Here is an 18,896-nt window from a genome sequence, read left to right as displayed (position 1 = left end):
CCTATGCCCAAGCAATGCAGGGGGACAAGGAGCAGGGATTGCAGTCAGTTCATTACATGTTGTCTCTGCTGTGCCTTCCTCCTCATGCTCTTTTTCTACTCTAGTGTGGGGTCCGTCTAACAGGACCACAGCTTCCTTCAGGCACATCCACCTGCTCTGGCGTGGGGTCCTCCGTGGGCTGCAGGTGCATATCTGATCCACCGTGGACCTCCATGGGCTCCAGGACGACAACCTGCATCACCATGGTCTTCACCACAGGCTGCAGAGGAATCTCTGCTCGGGTGCCTGCAGTACCTCCTCCCCCTCCATCTTCACTGACCTTGGTTTCTGCAGGGCTGTTTCACATTCCCATGTTGTCCATCGCAGCTTCTGTGCAGCACTTTTTACCCCTTCACACACAGCATCACAGAGTGGCAGGGGTTGGAAGGGACCTCTGTGGGTCATCTGGTCGAATGCCCCTGCCGAAGCTGGGTCACCTAGAGCAGGCTGCACAGGACCTTGTCCAGGTGGGTCTTGAATATCTCCAGAGAAGGAGATTCCACAACCTCCCTGGGCAGCCTGTTCCAGTGCTCCGTCACCCTCAGAGGGAAGAAGTTCTTCCTCATGTTCAGATGGAACTTCATATGCTTCAGTTTGTGCCCATTGCCCCTTGTCCTGTCGCTGGGCACCACTGAAAAGAGTCTGGCCCCATTCTCCTGACACCCACCCTTAAGATATTTATAAACATTTACTAGGTCCCCCCGCAGCCTTCTCTTCTCCAGGCTGAACAAGCCCAGCTTCCTCAGCCTTTCCTAGTAGGAGAGATGCTCCAGTCCCCTCATCATCCTTGTAGCCCTGCGCTGGACTCTCTCCAGTAGCTCCTCATCTTCCTTGAGCTGGGGAGCCCAGAACTGGACACAGTACTCCAGATGGGGCCTCACTAAGGCAGAGTAGAGGGGAAGGAGAACCGCCCTCGACCTGCTGGCCACACTCCTCCTAATGCATCCCAGGATCCCATTAGCTTTCTTGGCAGACAGGGCACACTGCTGGCTCATGGTCAACCTGTCGTCCACCAGGACACCCAGGTACCTCTCCAGAGAGCTGCTCTCCAGCAGGTCCACCCCAAGCCTGTACTGGTGCATAGGGTTGTTCCTCCCCAGGTGCAGGACCCTCCCCTTGCCCTTGTTGAACCTCATCAGGTTCCTCTCTGCCCAACTCTCCAACCTGTCCAGGTCACGCTGAATGGCAGCACAGCCTTCTGGTGTATCTGCCACACCTCCCAGTTTTGCGTCGTCAGCAAACTTGCTGAGGGTACATTCTAACTCTTCATCCAGGTCATTGATGAAGAAGTTAAACAAGACTGGGCCCAGTGCTGACCCCTGAGGGACACCACTAGTTACCGGCCTCCAAATAGACCCAGCGCCACTGATGACAACCCTCTGAGTTCTGCCATTCAGCCAGTTCTCAATCCACCTCACCGACCACTCATCCAGCCGACACTTCCTGAGCTTATGTCCCATGTCTTAAATGGAACTGTTGGAGCGGGTCCAAAGGAGGGCTACAAAAATGATCCAAGCACCTCTCCTATGAGGACAGGCTGAGAGAACTGGGCTTGTTCAGCCTGGAGAAGAGAAGGCTGCGGGGAGACCTGATTGCAGCATTTCAGTACTTAAAGGGAGCCTATAGGAAAGATGGGGACAATCTTTTTAGTAGAGACAGCAGTGACAGGACGAGGGGTAACGGTTTTAAACTAAAACAGGGTAGGTTTAGGCTAGATATAAGGAAGAAATTCTTTACAATGAGGGTTGTGAAACACTGGAACGGGTTGCCCAGAGAGGTAGTGGAGGCCCCACCCCTGGAAACATTCAAGACCAGGTTGGACAGGGCTCTGAGCAACCTGATCTAGTTAGTGGTGTCCCTGCTCACTGCGGGGGGGTTGGACTAGATGACCTCTAGGGGTCCCTTCCAACCCAAAACTTTCTATGATTCTATGATTCTATGTCCATCACAGAGAAACTACCAGTGTTGCTGATTGGCTCAGCTTTGACGAGCAGCAGATTCGTTTTGTAGCTGGAATGGGCTGCACCCAACATGGGGGCAACTCCTGGTGTCTTCTCACAGAACCCACCTCTGTGGCCCTTGCCTCAGCTAACAAAACCTTGCCACATAAACCCAATACAACAGTAACTGGCTACAGGGCAGAGAAGGGGGATTGAAAAAAGGGGAAAGGGAGCCACAGAGAAAGGGGAAAAAATAGCAATGGGCCACAGGTCAGAGAGGAGGAAGCAACAAGGAGCCAGACCACAGAATAGTCATGGGCCACAGGGCAGAGAGCTAAGTACTAAAAAAAGGGGGCAGTGAGGTGGATAGAGATAAACTGAGGCAGTTCCAGGGAGTGGGAAGGTGTCCAGGTACCCAGAGGGGAGGTGGCAGCCATCTCCTGCCCCTCTTCTTGATTCCTCTCCACCAGCTCTCAGAAAATTCCTGGGAGCTGCCCTGATGGGGCCTGACTCCAGCTGACCAGCCGCCTGTTGCACTGGTGGGTTGGAAACATCCTCACAACTCGTTGGCACTCTCAGGCAGGCATACCCCAGCAGCGCCATCCTCTGGGGCTGCAGCCCTTTTACACAGAAGGGCTATCACTGGGCCCACCCCCAGGGCTCCTCCAGCCCCAGCCCACAGCTGCAGACATGGCCCCTGACACCCACTGTGTAACCTGCTCTTCTGGACTCTCTGACAGCCACTCACTAAATACAAAAGACTAAAAATGCAGCCACAAGTGCGAAGGAGACAACAAGTATTTATTCGTTAATGCGTATAAGTCCCGGGAGTGAGTCTGCTCTGGGGCTCGATGCCTGTAAACTCACCCTTCCCCTGGGAAACTCCACAGTTGTTACCAGAGCAGCAGGTACAGAAGACAAAAACACAGCACGGAGCAGGACAGAGCAACAGAAAGAGGAAAATAAAATGGAGGAGAAGGACTGAGGAGCAGAGAAAGAAATGTACATGGAAAAGGATAGTGAGATGCATAAGTCAATAAAAAAGGAGGAGCCCTGCAAGGACATGGCAGAAGAAAAACAGAGAGAGGACAGAGGAAAAGAGAGAGAAAATTATGACAGATAAGAATGATGACAGATTGAGAGAGAAATCAAAAGAGAAGAAGAGAAAAAGACTGGGAACATAGAATCATAGAATGGTAAGGGTTGGAAGGGACCTTAAAGATCATCTCGTTCCAACCCTCCTGCCATGAGCAGGGACATCTTCCACTAGACCAGGTTGCTCACAGCTCCATCCAACCTGGCCTTGAACACTTCCAGGGAGGGGGCATCCACAGCTTCTCTGGGCAACCTGTTCCAATGGCTCACCACCCTCATGGTGAAGAATTTCTTCCTAACATCTCATCTAAATCTGCCCTCTTTTAGTTTACAGCCACTCCCCCTTGTCCTATCACTACACACCCTTGTGAAAAGCCCCTCTCCATCCTTCCTGTAGGCTCCCTTCAGGTACTGGCAGGCTGCTATAAGGTCACCCCAGAGCCTTCTCTTCTCCAGGCACAACAGCCCCAACTCTCTCAGCCTGTCCTCATAAGAGAGGTACTCCAGCCCTCGGATCATCTTTGTGGCTGTCCTCTGGACCGGCTCCAACACATCCATGTCCTTCTTATGTTGGGGACTCCAGAGCTGGACGCAGTACGCCAGGTGGGGTCTGATGAGACTGGAGCAAAGGGGCAGAATCCCCTCCCTCGAGGGGAGGCCTCGAGGCCCTCCTGCTGGCCATGCTGCTCTTGATGCAGCCCAGGATACAGTTGGCTTTCTGGACTGCAAGCGCACATTCCCGGCTCATGTTGAGCTTCTCATCCACCAGTACCCCCAAGTCCTTCTCCTCAGGGCTGCTCTTGAGCCACTCTCCGCCCAGCCTGTATTTGTGTTTGGGATTACCCTGACCCACATGCAGGACCTTGCATTTGGCCGTGTTGAACTTCATGCAGTTCATGCAGACCCACCTCTCCAGCCTGTCAAGGTCCCTCTGAATGGTATCCCTTCTCTCCAGCATGTCAACCACACCACACAGCTTGGTGTCATCAGCAAACTTGCTGAGGGTGCACTCAGTCCCACTGTCCATGTTGCTGACAAAGATATTGGACAGCACTGGCCCCAGTACTGACCCCTGAGGCACACCACTCGTCACTGGTCTCCACCTGGACATCGAGCCATTGACTGTAACTCTTTGAGTGCGTCCATCAAGCCAGTTCCTTATCCAACGAGTGGTCCATCTGTCAAATCCATGTCCTTCCAATTTAGGGAAAAGGACATCATGCGGGACAGTGTCAAATGCCTTGCACAAGTCCAGGCAGATGATGTCAGTTGCCCGTCCTTTATCCACCAACATTGTAACCCCATCATAGAAGGATACCAAGTTGGTCAGGCATGATTTGCCCTTAATGAAGCCATGTTGGCTGTCCCTAGTCACCTCCTGGTTATCCATGTGCCTTACCGTGGTTTCAAGTAGGATCTGCTCCATTATCTTGGCAGGCACAGAGGTGAGGCTGACTGGCCTGTAGTTCCCCGGGTCTTCCTTTTTTCGCTTTTTCAAACGGGGGTGATGTTGCCCCTTCTCCAGTCGGTGGGGACCTCCCCAAACCGCCACAACCTCTCAAATAGGATGGAGAGTGGTTTAGCAATTTCGTCTACCAGTTCCCTCAGGACCCACAGATGCATCTCATCAGGCCCCATGGACTTGTGCACCTTCAGGTTCCTTAGGCAGTCTCGAACCTGGTCTTCTCCTACAGTGGGCGGTTCTTCATTCTCCCAGTCCCTGCTTTTGCCTTGTGCAACTTGGGCTGTGTGGCTAGAGCACTTGCTGTTGAAGACGGAAGCAAAAAAGTCATTCAGCACGTCAGCTTTCTCCACGTCACAGGTAACCAGGTCTCCAGCTTCCTTCCGGAGAGGACCCACATTTTCCCTAGTCTGCCTTCTATCACTGACATACCTATAGAAGGCTTTCTTGTCCCTTTGACGTCCTTGGCCAGATTTAATTCTGTCAGGGCTTTAGCTTTCCTAACTTGCTCCCTGGCTATTTGGACGATTTCTCTGTATTCCTCCCAAACTATCTGTCCTCGTTTCCATCCTCTGTAGGACTCCTTTTTCTCCCTGAGTTTGTCCAGGAGCTCTTCGTTCATCTACGCAGGCCTCCTGGCATTTCTGCCTGACTTCCTCTTGGTCGGGATGCATCCCTCCTGAGCTTGGAGGAGGTGATCCTTGAAAACTGACCAGTTCTTGAAAACATGAAGCCAGAAGGATTAGGGGGGGGGAAGGAATAAGAGAGAGAGTGCTCAGGACAAAGAAATGGAGAAAGAAAAAACAGTGATGGGCTGCAGGATGAGAAAAAAGGCCAGGAAGTGGGACAGAGGGGACTAATGGGACAGCGGGCTGGACAGAAGGATATAGCAAGAAATAAGGAGACAGGTATGGAGATATACAGACAAAAAGTTAGGGGGAGGGTAGAGGACAGAGAGAATAAGAGAAAAGTGACAGGGAGAGGGGCAGAGGTGGAGAAAGAAACATTAGAGACAGAGAGGAGGAGAGTGACAGGACAGAAGCAGAGAGATAGAGAAAGAAAGAAAAAATCAGTGATGGGTAGCAAGCCAGAGGGACCAGGAAAGACAGGAGGAAGGACAAAGCGATAGAGAAAACAGGTGAGGGACAGGAAGCCAGATAGTGGGATACTGCAAGAGAGAGGGACAGGGAGCAGGCTGCTGAGAGATGGAGAGCAAAATGGAGAGATAAACCACGAGATAAAACACGGACAGAGAGGTGAAGCAATAAACAGGGATAGGGAGCAGCACAAAAGGTCAGAGAGAGCAAGCCATGAATAGGAAGAAGGATGAGGACAGTGAGATAGAAAATGGGAAAAAAAAAAAAAGACAGTGAGCAAGACAAAGAGCTAGAGAGAGAAAGAGAGGGAAGGAAGGAGAGAGATAGGAAGGCAGGGGCACAGAGTGGTACGTGCAGGCACAGAGAGGAAATGAGCACCAGGGAACAGGCCCGAGAAATTGTGTGTGTGTGTGGGGGGGGGGGGGGGGAAAGAGACAGATGCAGATCAGGACAAAGAGACAGAAAAGGAAAAAACAACAATGGCTGCAGGACAGAGACAGAATGAAATAAAAGGGAGAGGGAGCAGGACAAAAGCACACAGAGAAAAAGAAAAGGGAGCGTAGCACAAAAGAGAGGAAGAGGGAGCAGGACAGAAGAGTAGAGAGGAGAGGAGAGGTACAGGGAAGCAAAGAAAATCACACCAATGTGGGAAAGAGAGGGGGCCAGACGAGGGTCAGGGAGAGCCTGGGATGCACAAGAGGGGTGACAGGGCCCCAGGGGCCCAGGACTAACTGCAGCTCTCGCACTGCCAGGAGAATTTTACAGTTCAGACACTTCTTTCTCCTTCTCTCTTCCCTTCCTCTTCTGTAACTCCGGTTGCCTGGCTGTTTTCCACGTAAGGGAAACGTGGATGTCTTGCAGCTCTTCCGAGACAAGGCTTCCCAGACACATAGCCTTGCTCACTTGCACACCATGTGGCCACACTGCGCTGTTGATGACGCATACAGACCCTGAGGTACATGCTGGTGGCCTGGCCTGCTGTGGACTATGAAGAGGGACCCCTCCTCACTCGGAGAGGCAGGTTTTCTCTTGCCTGCAGTGGGAGGCACCTGCAAGCCAGATGGTGTTTGATTTCTTCTTTTTTACGTTTCTCTGGCCTCTCCAGCTTCAGCAGCTCCTGTCCACAGCCAGTACATGCTTCCTCTGTCCCTTTTCACCCCCACATCACAAGAAGAGCGAGGCCAGGCAGAGACAACCCACACAAGCCTGAGGCAGGTGCAGTCAACAGCCTCCCCAGAGGAGGCACGGACAACCGCATCCTCAGCACGGCTTCTGGAGGGAAAGAAGCAGCAGTGACCATTACTACTGTAGATGGCTTCTGGAGACACTGCTCTTTCCCTGCACTGCTGCTAACAGCACCCACATTAAGGGAGAACCAAGCGCATTGGAGGGCCAGCTTGCCACCATCACGACAGGTCTTGGGGGCAGCCTGGGGCTATGGGACAGGTTTCAGGGGAGGTGCTGTAGCTAGGTGCAGCTGCATGGGGCAAGCAGGGCCAGGGGAGTCTCAGGGGGAGCTCTGGTGAGTTGGGGAGGTGCCTGCCTTCTTCCCATCTTCCCCTTAGGGAACTTGGGGCTGCCCTAACCTGACTCGCCTCCGGGGTGCTCACCTGCAGTACCGTGTTTCATTTGCCAGACGGTAGCAGTCAGCACAGGCAAGCACCACACTATGCACGCAACCATACCGACGTTTGGTCACCAGGCGGCACCACGAGAGCAGCAGCACGCACCACCACGCATGTGCGGTGTGCGAGCCACAGTAGCACTATTTGGACTCCAGGCAGCGCGCCACTGTGCATGCGCTCTCAAGGTGCGGATGCATCACTTTTTGGGGAGCAGCTGGGAGCCTGCAGAAAACCACGACACTGGCAACAAGACTACACCTCGTGCCACACCGTGAGGGCCGCAGCAGCGGCAAAGACTACACTCTCAAGAACAATGCAGTTGCCCAGCAGCAAAGTCTGCAAAAACTGCATCTCCTGGCATGCACTGGCAAATGCAGCATGGCCACCTGGCAGCTGAGTGCCAGAAGACTACACCTCCCAGCATGCCCCAGGGAACCAACATGGCTGACGAGAAGCCCCATACCCCAGGACTGCAGCTATGGGCATGCTGCGAGAGGCAGCCTTCCTTGCTTTCTGATCCTGCAGAAAAACTCTTTCCTCCCTCCTTCACTGACACACCCAGTAGCGCCACCAAGCTCCAAGCACAGCACTGTGCTCTGCCGCACAGCTCCAGGCACTCCCTACCACTAGCTCCAACACGGCAAGCCACTGCTACCCAGCTCTGGGCAGTCCTTGTGCCCGGCTCTGACACTGCACAGCACCCTGCACCCCTGCCACTCCACACCTCTGACATAGACCCTGCCACTCCCCGGGACCCACTGGTTGATCGCGCAGCCCCACTCACCTGCTCCCTCAGTACAGCCACAGCCCAGCAACATTTGACAATCGCTCCAGTCCTCCCTTGGCTCACACCAGCACCTCCACAGCCACCCACGGCAGGGCAGCACCAGCCCCTCCACCGGCTGCCATCCCTTTACAGGGAGGGGCCATCACCATCAGCCTCACTGCCCGCACCTGGGGCTTCTCCAGCCCCAGCCCACAGCTGGACCCAGCAGGAACAGGGGGCCATTGCCCGAGCCCCAGAGTGCGTCCCTTCTTCCCCTGGGCTCCATCACAGCCCCTCACCCCGTGCAAAGGAAACACAAACACAGCCAGGAAATCAAAGGAGACAGCTGGTGTTTATTTGTCATGCATGTAACAAGTCTCGGAAGCGGGCCTGCTCCAGGGCTTGGGGCCCCCTACACTTCCCCTGGGACAGCTTGGCAGATGTTCCCAGAGCTGCACTCATTGCCCTGTCTGTTGGCTTCTGGAGAGATGGGCTGCTGGGCAGAGGTGGAGGCCACCAAAAATGAGGAGGAGGGTGCAGCACAGTAGAATAGAGGAGGAAAGTGGCAGCTGGCTCTACAGTGGGGGTGTGGTGACGAAAGCATGAGGGAGGGAACAGGATAGTGAGAGAAAGACGGAAAAGACAGGGACAAGAAAAATGACAGGCACAGCAAGAGGGGAAAAAAAAGGGAAGCAGAACAGAGATGGAGAAAGAAGCAGCAGGGACAGAGGAATAGAGGCAGAAAGAGGGAACGGGAGCAGGACAGAGAAAGAAAAATAAGGACAGGGAGCAGGATGGAGAAGAAGAAAAAAGCTCAGATGGGCAGCACAACAAATGGAATTAAAAAGAGTATGGGCAGGGAACAGGACAGACCAACAGAATAAAGAAAGAAGAGGGAGCATCAGAGAAACCGGTGGTGTGGAAGAAGAAAAGATAGGACAGAGCAACAGAGGGAAAGATGGTCAGGAAGTAGGACACTCGGACAGAATGAGAAAAAGAGGGGCACCAAGCAGGACAAAGTGGCAGAGAAACAGGAATGACAGAGGGACAAAGAAGGAGACAAGGACAGAGAGATAATGGTGGGGAAGAGAAAGTCAGGGGCAGGAGGCAACAGAGAGAAATAGAGAAAGAGAGGGATGGGAGAGCAGCACAGAGGGTTATAAAGGGAAAAGTAAGATGAGGGAGAAGGGCCGAGGAGCAGAGACAGAAAGGTATTGGGAACAGGACAGTGAGATGGAGGAAGAAAAAGGCTTAGGGAGCAGGACAAAATGACAAAAGTCCTAGAAAAGTATGACAGAGAACAGAGGAGAGGGCTTGAGTAATACAGAGAGAGATGCAGATTGGGACAAACAGATGGAGAAGGTAAAAACAGTGGTCGGCTGGAGGACCTGTTTCTGACAACTTATTACTCCTGATGTCACTTCCATGGCCTCAAAAATGGGACATAGCACAAGACAGAGGAATGAGGGAGTGAAAGAAAAAAGCACTTAGAACTTTTTAAAAAAAGAAAAAAGAAAAAAACAAGAGAGAGCAAAATAGTGATGGGAAATGGGATAGGGATGGAAAGCAGACAGAACAAGAGAGAAACAAGAAGCAACAGGAAACTAAAAACCAAAATCTGCGTTCCTCCTCTTAGAATCCTGGAAAAACAGCCTGCCTGTTGCTGCTCCAAAAGGAAAGCGATAAGATGTGTGGGACTGCTATTACTGCAAGATGATTGCTGTTACTGCTACTCGGTTTTTCTTCTCCATTAGAAAGTGTGCAGAGACTCATTTTTTTCAAAGGCAAAATTAACTTTTGTTAATCTCAACTGCTGACATTTCCTAGACAACCTTCCAAATAGAACTTTCTCCATGCTAGATGGAATATCTATATAGATATTTAGGAATTTTTTTACAAGTCTGTTTCCTTTCTTCTCAGTTAAAGTTTACTATTTTTGCTTTCCCTTTCATCGAGTGGCTGAAGTAATTCTAGGTCTTCCTTTCTTCTTTCACCCTTCTCTCTACTCTTCACCCACCCCAATTTACCTCATTCTCTCTCAACAGTCTGTTGGGCTAAGAAACCTTAACCCAGACACAAAACCCTCTTCGCTGAGCTGAACTGCAACTTGCTCATCCTGACGAAGGTTTTTAATAATATTTGCTGTATAGTGTCTCTGTTGGAAGGCTGCTAGCTGTTTGCACAGCTTACTCCAGGCTCCTCTGTAATGAGAGACTAATGTGTGCCACAGCTTAGCACTAGTGACTAAAGTAAATGAAGCCTTAGGCCACATGAAATGTACTTTAACCTTTGTCTATGGAAATGTAACCGGTACATAAGGAAGTATAAGTAAAACTTTAACTACCGGATATTCTGTAACAAAAGATAAGGAAATGTCTCACAGCACAGACCAAAAGGGTGCCTGGAGGCTGCGGAAGAAAATCAGAAGAAAAGAAGACCCCAGACTCCACAGAGAGGATTGGATGTGCATTAAGTGCCATCTGGAAATCAAGCCACTTATAGACACTGTGAAATCCAGTAACAATTGACCATTGGGGTCCCTCTTCAGAGTCACCAGCTCGAGCTGTAACTACTATGGCATACTAAACATAGTGGAAGAAAGAAATCTGATTCTTTTATTAAAGCGGAGCCTAGGGACAAGCCCTGCTGAGGTGGCATCTGCATAATTCCTACCATGGTCTAGGTGGCAGCTATGTAATTCCTACACCACCTCTCAGTATCCAAGCTCTAGCCTCAGTTGCAACTTTTTTGTTGACTATAACTAACAGTGGTGATAATGATAAATGTACCCCAAATCACCAAGCACCTGACATGGAAAGGGCCAGACCTCTCCAATAGTAAGGATTTCTCACTTATTCGGTACGCAAATGGCTGAACATGGAATCCAGTGAAGAAACTAATTCACATAAGAAAGATCTGCAGAGCAACAGTTCTCACTTCTGTCAAGTGCCATTAAAACCTGTATATGTATCCCCCTGTGTGTGCGCACACAAATGAACAGAAATCCAAAAAACTTGAGAACATTATCAGGAGCAGAAAGAAACCAACTGTATCTGTCTTTGTTAAGACACATAAGCTTAGTGCAAGAGATACAAAGAAACAAAGTATTTATTGTTAAAAGCTTTTCTACGAATCACTTGGCATCATACAATGAAGATATGGTGGCTACAGAGTAGAGGGAGTCTCTCTCTTTTTTTCTCTCCCCCCCCTCCCCCAGTTGCTTACTCTCACAAACCCACAGCTGTATTTTTTAATGGGGTTCCTATCTTCAATGAGACTGGAAAAGGTGTTTATCATACAGGATCTGGCAGAACAGATACATCCTATTAAACAACAGAGCAGTTACAGAAAGGAGACCTCTTTCTTCAGGAAAAAAAGAGCTTTCTTTTCCGCCACATCTATTTGCACTGCCATACAAGGGTTCTCAACACAAAAACAGGCAAAAAAAACCCAAAACCCAATACCTGACTAGCGTTTTGGCGAAAGTAGGAGCCCTAGGATACGCACCAATATTGATATTTGCACTAATATGTTCACTCAAGTTCCACAGGATTAATTCTAAACAATGTGGTGTAAACAAACCTGCCAGCTGAAACAATGTCTGCACTACAATGACCACCCCCTGCTAGGTTGAACAACTGAATCCCTGTTGATAATGGTGGAAAATGTTTTGACAATGTGTCTCAAAGTTATTTGTGGAACATTTGGTTCTGTCCTGCACACCCATTTCCCAGGCTACATACAAGTTGAGGCTGGCTCTATCCCATGTGCTCGCTACATGTATAGATACACACATGCAAACAAAATATACTGACTGACATGGACTGTGCTATTTCTAACAGTACTCTGCACATTATCCTGTACTATGTCTTACTGGCACTTCAGTGGCACTCTGCTCCATCTTTTTTATTTCATTTTCCACTGCTGTATTCCTCTCTATTCCAAAATAAAACATTTACTTTCCCTTTAATTTCTAAGAAACACTTGGTCTGAATCCTGACTCATGGCCAAGAGCACAAAGAACTAAACAGAGTGTTTCAAACCTGCCATGTCAACACTTCAGCTCCAAAATATATTTCCCTTCTATTGGTACTCCAGAATTATGTTTTAACACCTTCCTAGCTTGATACTGTATTTTCTAACCATCTATATTATCACCTATACATTAACTACTTCTATGCACAGAATGTTTTTTTCACAGTATGCACAGATTTGTATTGTACCATGGCAGCAACTGAAGACCCCAAAACATCTTCATCTTTTATACACACACAGAGACAATCATCCTGAACTTAAAATGAATTTATCATTCACAATCTGCCACAATTACATGTCCGCTCAGTACCACTGCCTTTCATTTTTATAAGTCCAAGCAGCATTTGGTCCAGTTCCTCCCAGTATTGCTCCATTATTTCTCTTCTAACACAATTTCTCTTTATTGCAAAGAAGCAGGCTCCTGGCTGTACTCCTGGAACACAGGTCAAAATTTCTCTCTGTGTCTCTTCAGTAAAGGCCTGAATTGCTTCTGAAGACAGGAAAAAAACATCAAAATCTCAAACCCCAGTTTATCCAAAGGAAAGACACCTGACAGTTACTCCTAAGACTCACTGTTGGTGACCAGTCTTTTAATGTACATTAGAAATATGGACAGCGGAATATAAGAACTTAGATTTTGGATTGCAATCTTCGGTTCCATCTACTGTGGCTGACTAATGCACATGCATGTGTGTGAACACACACACTTCAATATAGCATTGGTGCTTAACATAGATTCACCTTGCAGTGATGCTGTTGTGAACGCTGGGCAGCACCACCACTTTAGTTTCATTAATTTGCTCTGAAAGAGACTTGGAAACAGATCCATCCAATTAATTCTACAGAGAGATTCTAAAAGCAGGCTGGACTCCATTATGTTGACAGCTGTGGCACGCCTGAAATTTCTCTGTACAAATATTTGCCACTTCAGTGGGAAAGTTCTCAAAACACACAGTTCCCTGGCAGACGTCCTGCAGGCATCTATCCCAGTCCCCGGCCCTCCTCACATCCTTGCGTATCTTTCTCTGCATTTCTTATTCCTGAAGACTGAATGCATCCCTTGAATGTACCTGCTCTGTTTACCACATACAGAAGAGAGTTTTATTCACTGGACAGCATGCACACAACTGACACAGCAGCATAATAAATATGGAAGCACAGTAGCAGATGACCCCCACTGTTTTCCCTCATAATGCTTGCTTATAGTTCAATTAGTGGAGTCCTAAAGTAATTAAGATTTCAAGTCATTCGCTGTCTGGCAGCCTTGCAGCCCCTCACTATACTCAGTTTAAGACTGCAGGATTTCACGTTTTACTGTAAAAAGAGGTTTTAACACAAAACAGTTCCAAACAAAGCCATTCCCAGTAAAAGGCCTCAGGCAAAGAGGTACAGCTATGATTTTTCTTACACCAATGGTTTTGCATGATGTTACTGCCATCATATGACTGCAGTCAAATGTAAATTTTCCAAGACATCTCTGAACACAATGGTCAGAGCAAAAGCCATGGCACCATTAATGTGAAAGCAGAGGTATTAAATAAAGGGGTAGAAGAGAAGAATATCTCTCCTGTGACTGGACAGAAGAAACTTTTAAGTTCAACTAAAAAAGAAATTGGCAAAGACAGCAGAACAGAAAAGGAGAATACTACAGCAAAATGCATTGTTCAGAAGAGCTGCCCCCCTCCTGTACCACATGTGAATTTGGTTCTTTTTACAAGAAAGTGAAAGAAAGAGATGAAAAGGAGTATCCTGTTAGAGGATTTTGAGTGCCACATCATCTGGACAAAGAGTTATACTTTGGCAGCTGCTTTTTGGACTAGAAATCATGTTGGCCCATTAATTACAAACTAGTCAATGCACTACAAAAGGCGGGGGCAGGGGAAGGATTTAATGATGATGTCCCTTCTTCCAAGGAAATATAGTAGAAATTCCCATAGTCTGAATTTGTTGTACATTTACAAAGATGATGGTTTCCAAGGAATACGTCCTCTGTGCTTTTTAAGGCTGATAGTGCTTTATAACTCAACAGCATCCTATATAACCAGTATGTATCATGTATGGGGGAACTAAATAATTCACAGTAGGAGGCAGTTCACCTATTATCAGAATGTGAGACCAATCCAGGGACTCTGTTAACATCTTGAAGTAAAGAGAAAACTGCCAGGTTATATGAAGTCAAGCTTCTTGGATTCTGCACCAACTTAACAATTACAGAGGTTCTTTTCCTTGCTGATCCCTACTGGCACACAGAGAAACATTTAAAAAATCTCATATTTTACATACATGTTTATTGTTAATATCTGCTATGTTCAAGGCCAGTATCAGCAAAGCACCATTAAGTTATTTTCATTTTCTCAGAATGCCTCGTTTCTCACTTCAACCCCAGCTTGGCTAACACCACTGATATTAAGGATGCCTAAGAAGCTCTTATCCTGGGGATAATTCTCTTCCCCCTCAGTACACCACATTGATCATACCTGTCTAGTGATATGTAATTCAGTCTACTTTTCACTGCAGGGGCAAGGGAAAGAGGAGGTATTAGAGTCTGCAGAAGAGAAGTCCTGACTATACTTCTTTTTTCCAGAGGGGCTCTTAATTTCAGGAATGCAAATCCTCCTAGTTTGTTCTTTCACATGGTGAGACGGCCTCTTGCACTGCTCCAGTTGGAATAAAAACTCTATTCAGGAGTATAAACATTCCACAGCTATAAGAAACACTATCTTGTCCGATTCCAGAGAAGTTACTATTTGAGACTCTTAGGTAACATAGGATGAGAACTGCATTTATTTCTCTAAATCTGTAGTCTCCTGTAACACCCATCTCAACCTCCCCCATCAATGCCACCCATGACTCTATGCATAGCCCATTAGGATGTGCTGTGTAGTGTCTGAACTTTCCACTAAAACTTAATGATGCGTGTTGATGAATGGACCTTTAATCTTCTTTAACAATGACACTTGTATGGTGCTGTCTCTGGCCTGGAATGGTTTGAGACACCTCTCATGGGCAAGACTTTCAAGGGTCACTCTAAAGCTGGTGTTCTGACTGGTGGTACATTCTCATCCAGTCAGGAAGCAGGTCCATGTGTAACAGTGAGCTAAGTAACACTGAAAAGTCCACTGGTTTGGTGGTCATGACGCCAATGGGATCTCATGAGCAGTACTTATGTGTTGCGCACTCCCAGAGATTGTTCCAGTTCCTGCCGGCGCTGCTGGATCTGAAAGAAAAAAAGAAACTGTACAGTTCAGCAGATTCAATTGTTCAGTGGCAGGAAGATTCATTTATAAGCCAGCAGTGTGGATAATTCCTTCATACCTTGCAGTAGAAATATCTGCTCACAGCCTCTTGAGACCATGGCTCATGATAAAATTCAGCTCTGCGTTCCTCCTCTGGGTTTCCAACTACATCAGTCATCACCTGTGACAAAAATAAAAACATTTTTCACTATAGCTCTTCTACCACATAACAAAACATTCAGATTTACCTAGAGTCAAAATTTATCTACATTACTACATCAAAAACGTTCAGGACTATTCTCTAAGCCCAAGGCAAATGGACAATGCATGGCATATGTGCTTACTACCAAAATAAGATGGTCGCATACAAACTGTGAACAGTTCCTAACCTCTGCTCCGCAGCTGTGCCAAGGAATAATTCTGGACACCAGTAGCTGCCCAGGTTAAGTGCCACTATCTCTTAACAATTTAACAGCATGGACGGTTTAGTTCCAGTGTCCAGGAGAAGTTCCCCAGAACTGTGTATTTTATTAGCCTATGTATCCAAAGAACCTCAGTAGTTACCTACACACAAGGTAACAGCTTGAAATTGTTAAGGTATTCGCATCAGATTGAAGCACAACTTTATAACAATGTTGCCCTTATCTCAACACATACCTTACCTTGATTTCAAGGAAAGTTCTGATGGGGAAAGCATTAAGGAAAAATAATTCTATTAAAATGCAAGGAACAGAAACACCTAGTAATTCCAAAATGGCCAAAGTCCTGAGCTGATTTTTCAGCTCTATACAACCGCCAAGAAAGGAAGGTTTGAAAAACTGACATGTTGTTTAAGGAATTAGTGGCTAGGACCACCTGGAAAACTGCCCTTAGGGACAAAGGAGCTGAACAGAGCCAGCAGCTCTTTAAGAACATTTTTCTTAGAGTGAAAGAGCTCTAAATTCCCATGTATAAGAAACTGGGCAAGGAAGGCAGGAGACAGGCATGGTTCAGTAAGGACCCCCTGGTCAAACTAAAGTGTTAGAAGGCAATGCACAGGCAGTGGAACCAGGGACATGTGTCTTGGGAAGAATATAGGAATGTTGCCCAGATGTGTAGGGACAGGCTCAGAAAAGCTAAGGCACAGCTGGAGCTGAATTTGGCAAGGGATGTGAAGAATAATAAGAAGGGTTTTAACAGGTACGTTGGCCAGAAAAGGAAGATTAAAGAAAATGTACACCACCCCCTCTCACCTTCCCCCCCCCCCCCCCCCCCCCCCGAAAATAAGACAGGAGAACTGGTGACAACTGATATGGAGAAGGCTAAGTTAATCAGCTTTTTTTTTTGTCTCAGTTTTCAATGGTAATCTCTCTTCCCACATCTCTCAAGCCCCTGAACCTCAAGGGGGAAGAAGTCCCTTCCATCATAGACGAAGATCAGATTTGAGAGCATCTGAGGAACTTGAACACACACAAGTCCATGGGACCTGATGAAATGCATGCAGGGTCCTGAAAGAAGGGGCTGATGTAGTCACTAAGCCACTCTCCAACATATTTGAAAAGTCATGTCAGTCAGGCAAAGTCCCCAGTGACTGGAAAAAGTGAAACATCATGCCCATTTTTTAAAAAGGGTAAAAAGGATGACCCTGGGAACTATTGACCTATCAGCCTCACCTCTGTGCCCAGTAAGATTATGAAACAGATCCTCCTGGAACATGTTGGAACATATGGAAGACAGGGAGGTGATTAGAGACAGCCAACATGGCTTCACCAAAGGCAAACTGCGCATGACTAATCTAGTGGCCTTCTACGGTGGAGTAACTGCATTGGTGGATAAGGGAAAAGCAGCTGATGTCATCACCTGGGTTGGGGCAATCCTCAGTATCAATACAGACAGAAGGATGAATGGATTGAGAACAGTTCTGCAGAGAAGGATTTGGGGATACTGGTGGACAAAAAAATTAGATATGAGTCAGCAACGTGCACTTGCAGCCCAGAAAGCCAATTGTATCATATGCTGCATCAAATGAAGTGTGGCCAGCAGGTGAAGGGAGAGGATTGTGCCCCTCTGCTCTCATGAGACCACACCCAGAGCATCGTGTCCAGGTCCGGGGTCCACAGTACAAGAAAGACATGGACCTGCTGGAGTGGGTCCAGACAAGGCCATGAAAATGGTCAGACGGCTGGAACACCTCTCCTATGAAGCAAAGTTGTGAGAGTTACGGTTGTTCAGGCTGAAGAAGAGAAGGCTCTGGGGAGATATATTGAGATATTCAATACTTAAAGGGGGCTTATAAGAACAATCATTGAATCACAGAATGGTTTGGACTGGAAGGGAGCTTAAAGATCATCTCATTCCAAACCCCTCTGCCATGGGCAGGGACACCTTCCACTACTGCAGTTTGCTCAAAGCCTCACCCAATCTGGCCTTGAACACTGCCAGGGAGGGGGCAGACACAGCTTCTCTGGGCAACCTGTGCCAGGGCCTCACCATCCTCACAGGGAAGAATTTCTTCCTCACATCTAATCTAAATCTACCCTCTTTTAGTTTAAAGCCATTACCCCTTGTCCTATCACTACATGCCCTTGTAAAAAGTCCCTCTCCAGCTCTCTCATGGGTCCCTTCAGGTACTGGAAGGCTGCTCTAAGGTCTCCCCAGAGCCTTCTCTTCTCCAGGCTGAACAGCCCCAACTCTCTCAGCCTTTCCTCACAGCAGAGATGTTTTTTTCGGATCATTATTGTGGCCTCCTCTGGTCCCGCTCCAACAGGTCCATGTCTGTCCTGTGATGAGGGCGCTCCAGAGCTGGATGCAGGACTCCTTGGGGTGCCTCACCATAGCAGGGCAGAGGGGCAGTATCCCCTCCCTCACCCTGCTGCCCACGTTGCAGGGGGATGCAGCCCAGGATATTACTGGCTTTCTGGGCTGCGAGCGCACATTGCCAGGTCATGTTGAGCTTCTCGTCAACCAGCACCCCCAAGTCCTTCTCCTCAGGGCTGCTCTACATCCATTCTCTGCCCAGCCTGTATTTGTGCTTGGGATTGCCCCAACCCATGTGCAGGACCTTGCACTTGGCCTTGTTTTGAACTTCGTCAGGCCCACCTCTATAGTCCACCAAGGTCCCTCTGGATGGCATCCCTTCCCTCCAGCATGTTGACTGCACCACACAGCTTGGTGTCCTCAGCAAACTTGCTGAGGGTGCACTCAATCCCACTGTCCATGTCAGCAACAAAGATGCTAAACATTGCCGTTCCCAGTAAAGACTCCTGACGAGCACCACTTGTTACTGGTCTCCACTTGGACACTGAGTCATTGACTGCAGCTGTCTGAGTGCGACCATCCAGCCAATTCCTTATCCATCGAGTGGTCCATCCATCAAATCCATGTTTCTCCAAGTTAGAGACAAGGATGTCATGCGGGACGGCATCAAATGCTTTGCTCAAGTCCTGGTAGATGTCAGTTGCTCTTCCCTTACCTGCCAATGCTGTAACCCTGTTGTGGAAGGCCACCAAATTTGTCAGGCATGATTTTCCCTTAGTGAAGCCACACTGGCTGTCACCAATCACCACTTCATTTTCCATGTGCCTTAGCATAGTTTCCATGAGGATCTGCTCCATGATCTTGC

General features: G+C 48.1%; 1 protein-coding gene across 15 annotated transcripts in view; it reads right to left on the bottom strand.

The window, feature by feature from the left end:
- Window positions 1-8,357: 8,357 nt before the first annotated feature.
- SMARCD3 (SWI/SNF related BAF chromatin remodeling complex subunit D3) overlaps window positions 8,358-18,896 on the bottom strand; it is a 110,153-nt gene continuing 99,614 nt past the window's right edge. For all 15 annotated transcript variants that reach the window (XM_075420080.1, XM_075420081.1, XM_075420079.1 and 12 more), the window contains 2 exons: window positions 15,375-15,476; window positions 8,358-15,276 (listed from right to left, as the gene is read on the bottom strand). In XM_075420080.1, coding sequence (XP_075276195.1) covers window positions 15,223-15,276; window positions 15,375-15,476 — 156 coding nt within the window. In that variant the 3' untranslated portion in view covers window positions 8,358-15,222. The remainder of the gene's footprint in view (window positions 15,277-15,374; window positions 15,477-18,896) is intronic.

Source organism: Opisthocomus hoazin, chromosome 4 (assembly GCF_030867145.1).
Source record: "Opisthocomus hoazin isolate bOpiHoa1 chromosome 4, bOpiHoa1.hap1, whole genome shotgun sequence".
Classification (NCBI taxonomy): Eukaryota; Metazoa; Chordata; class Aves; order Opisthocomiformes; family Opisthocomidae; genus Opisthocomus; species Opisthocomus hoazin.
This window is presented reverse-complemented; position numbering and strand designations above follow the sequence as displayed.